This window comes from Poecilia formosa, unplaced genomic scaffold, assembly GCF_000485575.1.
Source record: "Poecilia formosa unplaced genomic scaffold, Poecilia_formosa-5.1.2 Scaffold33, whole genome shotgun sequence".
Lineage (NCBI taxonomy): Eukaryota > Metazoa > Chordata > Actinopteri > Cyprinodontiformes > Poeciliidae > Poecilia > Poecilia formosa.
Genome location: NW_006799972.1, coordinates 1806879 through 1813519, shown reverse-complemented (window position 1 = coordinate 1813519; position 6641 = coordinate 1806879). Strand labels below are relative to the sequence as shown.

The 6641-nt window shown below is 40.2% G+C and overlaps 1 protein-coding gene across 1 annotated transcript in view; it reads right to left on the bottom strand.

Annotated features, from left to right (window-relative positions):
• The window catches only part of kiaa1549lb (KIAA1549-like b), a 60823-nt gene extending 58592 nt beyond the window's left edge, over window positions 1-2231 (bottom strand). Inside the window, exon 1 of the mRNA XM_007549834.2 lies at window positions 1310-2231. Coding sequence (XP_007549896.1) covers window positions 1310-1541 — 232 coding nt within the window. The 5' untranslated portion in view covers window positions 1542-2231. The remainder of the gene's footprint in view (window positions 1-1309) is intronic.
• Window positions 2232-6641: the final 4410 nt, after the last annotated feature.

Genomic DNA, 6641 nt, shown 5'->3' with positions numbered 1-6641 from the left:
ATATATATATATATATTAAAAGGACTATTAAAAGGACTTGCGCGGTACCATCACCAAATATTTAGGAGCTCAGGTGCTGCTGCACTTATGTTTAAGAATGGATGTGCTGACTGCAAAGAGGAAGACGAGAAAGCGATGGGAGGAAGAGGAAAAGGAGGAGGAGACTGTGCTACTGTAGCAGTGCATCACCAAGAGGTGAGACTACAGCCACGACACCACAGTTTGCAGCCCGGAAAAGGGTAAGAGCGCCACTGTTTGTTTAGCACCTGCAAAGGACCATCTTGTCTTGCTCTCCTTTCAGTTGTGGATGCATGCAGAGACCTTCAGGGCCATCTGTGCTGAAGTGGCAGAAAGAATTGCACGAGCAAAGTGGAACGCTGCCAAATCAGTGCACTTTTGCAGACAGGAACTGTCCTTCAAAGGAAAAGACTTGCTCAAAACGTTGACGGAAGGAATGGCAGCGAAGTCGGCCCGACTTCCCTCAGCTGCCTCGCGTGCCCACTGAGACAAACAGACCCACAATGGGCCACGAGAATGTGTGTCATTAGTGCTGTCCCAGATGCTCTGAAAACAGACTGCCCTGTAAATGCACTGCATTCCCAGAATAACTCCCTGCAGCTTGTTACAAACAACAACACTGTTTAATAACCCCTGTAGTGGAAATGTAACTTAAATGGAACTGTAACAGAAGTACAACGAGGCAGTGAAGTTGGACTCGGGGAAATGGATGAGGATGAAATGGCTATGAGTGCAGCTTGTCTACGTCTGTGTAGTGCAATCAGATCAGTGAGACAAAGAAGTTAAATGGCTGCAGGCGCAGGTGTAGGAGAGAGACAGCCAGAATCACCACAATCTGAAATACTGTGGCATGTCAGGGTCGTTAAGGTATTTTACCAGCCAATAGGTCAGTCAATGACAGCAAACAATCTTGTCAACAGCAGCGTCTTCCAGCATATGAAAGACACATCTAGAAGGTTAAATGTCAGAAGTTTTTTTTGTTTGTTTTTTTACCCCTTCCTTTAAAAAAAAAAAAGAAAAGAAAGAAAACAAAAAAGATTTATCAAGCTATTCATCCAACCGCAGCTCCATCTGCACAGCCCAGGATTCATGCACCCTGCAGTGGATTACAAAACGCTGCCTGTGTAAAACAAAAGACCCATTTTCCACCCAGTGTGCTCTTTTTTTCCCCCCCATCCTGTTCACAGTAAATACCACATGCAGGGGCAGGTTTAACGCAGAAAGACGTTGGTGCAACAGATCAGCATGCGCCTCAGCGTGTTGGAGCGCATTTGCTCGGCGTTGAGCTTACCCTCTGCGGCCACAGCGCACCGGACAAGGAGTGACAGTAGAGCCAAAGACAGCAGGCAGTGTGCGAGCATCCCCGCTGCTCCGGCTCGCAAACCGCTCCTCAAACACCTCCTCCCCCTGTCTCCTCCGGCTTCCCTCCTGCGCGGTGAGCATCCATCATAGGCGTCTGCCCCGCAGGCTCCCGGTACTTCGGGATGACCCGCCCGCCCATCACTCCTCACACCGGGAGCCATATCCAGTGGACAAGTTGCTGAAGTTTCGCTCGTAAATAATGCATTGGATCAATCCACGTGTGTGAACGGGGGTGGGGGGGAAACACGGCCGTCACTGGGTCACGTCGTGTGTCCAGGGCTGGATAGAAGGACGAGGGGAAGTGGGGATACGCGACGTTGAAGGGAAATCAAGAAATGCGCCCTTATCGCTCCGCTGCGCTCGGTCCACCCATCATCGCCGTGTGGCGCAGAGTGGCGCTCTCACTTTGCCCAGAGGTTTGACATTTAGCCGCTGGAGGTGAAGTGGCTCGCTCAGACCCGCTCCTGAGGGATGACGGTCACCGAGTTGCGTGCAGACGACGTTCAGTCACCACCAAAGCGAGCACATTTCCACGGAGCTCGGCGAGTGGGTGGCTCATTTAGGTCTTCTACTCCTCTGGCCAGGCTGAAACAAAATAGCATCTGTATAGAAAGTCAAAGCTGACCTGTCTGCACGGCGCCCTCTGCTGGCTGTGTGTGTGTGTGTGGCTCAAACTGCCAATGCATAGGTAATTATTTTTGCATTACTGGACTCGTTCAGCTTTGGAAGTAAACCACACATACAAAAGCTACACTTCTGCTAAGAATGTAATTTCAAAGTTTAGCTACTGTCAACCTCATCAGACTTGATGTTCGCATAATGAGAGAAGGCATTTACAGCCGTGGTTGTTGTACCGTTTTAAGTCCACAAGATGGGGCCCTTGACTCACAAAAGACACAAGTTGCTGACACTTCTAATTCCCAGGTACACATATAAACTTTTGTAATGAGTGCTTTTGTACATTTTAACATTATAAATATTACTGCTGACACTTATTTAGTTGACCTTTATTTACAATTGTATATGAACATATAAAATTTATTATTGTATAATATTCAAATGTTACTTAATTATCAACATATGCCCATGGATAGACACATAATAAACATTAAGTCTTCTGATCTATTTAATTCCATAATTTCTAATATTTAAAAAAAAAATAGCATAATATTAACACTGCAAATATTACTAACTTTGTGTTTAAAAAGTAATTTATCTCAATATTATTAAATAATCTAAAAATGTATGCAAATAGTGACCAAAACATGATTTGAGTGTACCTCACAGAAATTAAATTAAATCCTAATTGAATTTTAAAAATGTGCTTTATAAAACGGTGTGTTCACTATCGAAAGTTTAGTACTAAATACACATCCATGAATATTTGTCAAAACTAAATGTATAAATAAGGATGTTTAGATAATTGCTCTGTCACACAAAAACAATTCAAAACTACAAACAATTGAGCAAACAAAGTGAACGTGGGCGATGGAGGAAGAGTCAGGACACAGAAAGGGCTGCATCAATAGATTTTTTTAATTCAAAGTGAATTTTAACAATAATACACCATAAAGTCTTATTTTGACACTCACCAAAAGAGTCACCTGGAAAACCCGCTTAATGTGACAAAGTAGAGAAGGCTTGGTCACACCTAAATCACTGAGAACTAGAGAGGAAACACTATCGCAAACTGTATAAGAGACATCACATCCATAGAGTTAGTTTTCCCAGTCCTCATACTGTAAATATTGCACAGTGCAATTGCTACATGGCAAACTAGTGTAGCACAAAATCAAAAAGATAAAATAAAATAATAAAAAAACAAAAAGCAAACAAAACATAAAAACAAAGCCACAAAAAATCTACAGGTATTAAAACAGTAACAGTTCAGATTTCATAATAAAGTCTAATTGAAGAGCGATCTAAACAGGTGATTCCATAACTTGCAGTGTGAATTAACTCTGAAATTGAGAGAGATGACCAGAAGACTGAAAAGAAGAACTTGGGAAAAGCAATCCTTGTTCAATCAAATCAAAGAGTTACATACTAGCACATTTAGATCAATAACAGACCCTGAAGTAAAAGTTCGAAAGGACGATAATGTCATAATCAAAATCAGTAATTTCAACAACTGGGCATTTTACAGACAGCTGTGTTATCTGCTAAACGTGACCACAATCCTCCAAAAATCCATGAACAAACATTTCAATCAATTAAAATAAAACGGAAACGAGTGTGAAGATTTCTCTCCTCTTGCATCCATGGCGTTGTGTGACAAAATACGGGAGAGTCGATGCAGGCGCGTTGCTGGTGAATAAGCTTCGAGGGAGTCAAAAACACAGATTACATTTCACATGCTTATTATTGGGGACCTATCTCAAGCGCTAATGTATCTAATTCATGCCTCATCATCACAATATTTCTTTCCCAAAGTGACATTTGAATGTGATCAGTAAAACAAACAGCTAAGAAAAAAATAAAATCTCTAAAAACACAAAGATGCATCAGGGTCGTTGTTTGAATGTAGAGAGCAGTTTCCATCTGGAGCACGAAATCAACAACCAGACGAAAACAAAAAAACAAACAAAAAAAATTTAGCTTTTTTGATTTTAAAAGACCAGTGTTGTCAGCTGTGCTCTAGTTGCTCCAACTTAGCCTCAATCTTGCATGACAGAAGACAAAAGTGAAGCGAAGTGTGCATGTGTTCATGCAAGGTAATGTAAAGCGTGGAGATTATCTAAGAACACTTTGTGGTGCAGCGACCGCACAATGGAAAGTATTGCATCTGCTGTTCAGCCAGAGTGACTATCTGAAGATCACCATGCATCGTATCATTCAAAGTCTAACTGTGGGTTTTTGTTTTGTTTGTTTTTTATCAGCCTGTTGTCACCACAGAGGCTTTTTTTTTTCGTGGACTATCTGAGAGAGGAGCGGATCAGGAGTCAAATTCTCTGGCACGACTCTATGACAAAAAAAGTCCTACTTTTGAATTCGTTTCCCCTCGCTCTTTGTTAAAGCGGCCACTAAAAGAGACTTCCTACATGATCGTGGAGTTGGATTCTTCTGCCTTCTTCGCTCGTTCGCTTTTCTGGATCTCAAGGCACATACACAGTGCTGCTTACACTGTCGCAGTTTCAGTAAAGGACACATAACAACGGCCACCGCCTCGCACTGACAAAAACTTTGATATGAGTCACTCATAAAGGGGAGAGCGATCTGAACGCAAGGCAGGTTAGAATATCCGACTGATACTCTAAGCATTGGAACATTGAACAGATACAAAAGGTTGCAGTAAGTACTTGTAATCATTTTTGACATAAAACAAGTTACGAAAAACTGTTTTGGAGCAAAAAGCATCGGGGGTGAATTTACGTTTCTTACTTTAATCGAACATTTCCAAGCCTCGCTAGCTGTAAGTGCTTTGCGACAAGTGTCTAATGTGAAAGGGGCACATTGGATTCGTAGTTTGTTTTTTTTTTGTTTTTTTTTTTGGGTGTTGTTTGTTTTCTGGCATCTCACAGTGCTCCCATAACTCAGAAAAAAAAAGAAAAGAAAAAAGAGTACTGGTAATACACGGTGTTCGTGCAATGAGAAAGTTAAATCAATCCTGCAAGCTACAGCTTCAGATGTGTACAAAACATCGATATGAAAACATACAAAACTTAAGTTACATCGATACATCATTTATATGCAGTGACGAGCCCGAGAGGTTAATAAGGATAAAATACTGATGCTGAAAAAACACGCACCCCGAGGAACAACAAATCCAACTAATGTTCATCATCAGCAAACACAGTAGTTACAGTGACACTCCGAAAATGAATGCAAACACAGAAATCAAAGCCACTTCTATTTCAGATAATTAGGGACCTATACAAAACGCTAGGTTTAAACTCAGAGAGAAATCACCTAATTTCACAGCTAGAGAAGTGGCAATCATCATATAGCAGCTTATCTATGATACATTCAAGAAAGAAATGATACGACTTGTTAATTGCCCAATAAGCTAGACAAAACATCAGCTGTTTTTTTCCTTTTTTTTTTGTTTTGTTTTTTTTTAAATATAACTTCTTTTTTTTTTTTTCTTTGAACAAAACCTCATTCTACAACTACAGTATAACTGAGGTCTATGCAAACAGAATAGCTACCTTGCTCAATATATGAATTACAGTCTTTGGTGCTGCACAAGCAACGTCATTTGAAAAACAACAGACAGAAGTAAAGGGGGGGAAAAAATAAAATAAAATAAAATGCACACAACAAATTAAAACATTGGCTCCCAAAAGAGAACACACCCATGTTAAAAGGCCTGGGTTGAGTAAAATTGAACTAAAAGACAACCTGCCTGCCAAAATATCCACACCCTTAAAAGAATACGTTGTGGAAGCATCTTTGGACTCAATGTCAGTATTCAGTCTCCCTTAGTCCATCAGTATGCCACGTCTTGACTAATTGTTTTTTACTATTTATAGTTTCATCAACGTCGACACATCAGTTCTATTTAAGAGGAAACACTGCAGCCATCTGTCTTTCACTGTAGGTACAATGTTCTTTTCATCTCTTCGCTATGTTGAACATGACATTTAGAGCCACAGAAAAAAAATGGAAATGTAGTTTCATCAGACTACTTGATTCTGTGGCAAGATTTAGTAAAAATGCAGCCACTACTTTGAAAATTCCTGCAGCTCCTTTGGTGTTGTTTGTTAGTCTCTTGACAGACTCTCTGACCAGTTTCAGTTTCTTCTTTTCAGTAGTTTTGATAAAAAACTTCAGTTTATGTAAAGTCCTCATTGTCCTATTTATTCTCCGCCACGAAATTTCACCTCCACGATGGTGAAATTTGTCTTGGCAGTTAAAAATCCTTTCCAGGTAACGTCTCTGCAAATTAGGATGCAAGTGACCAAACAAAAGGTAAAATCCTACAAGGCAGCTGAATTTCATTTCTGGTTTGTCCGACTCACTTGGGTAAACTTAGGAAGACTGAAAATGACTGACACGGTGCTTCAACAAAGTGAATCAATTAGAGATATGCAATCAAGTTACAAGACTTTTTTTTTTTTTTTTAGCTTTCACATTTTTTCCACAATGTCAGATTAAAGATGATACACATTCAGGGCAGTAATTCATCATAATTCATTATACTCTTGTTTTTGCACATCACAAAATCTGCCATTTGAACAGGGGTGTGTGCATTTTTTGTGGACCGCTCTAAATGAATAAAGAAAACAAGAACACAGCACATCATATATATATATATATAT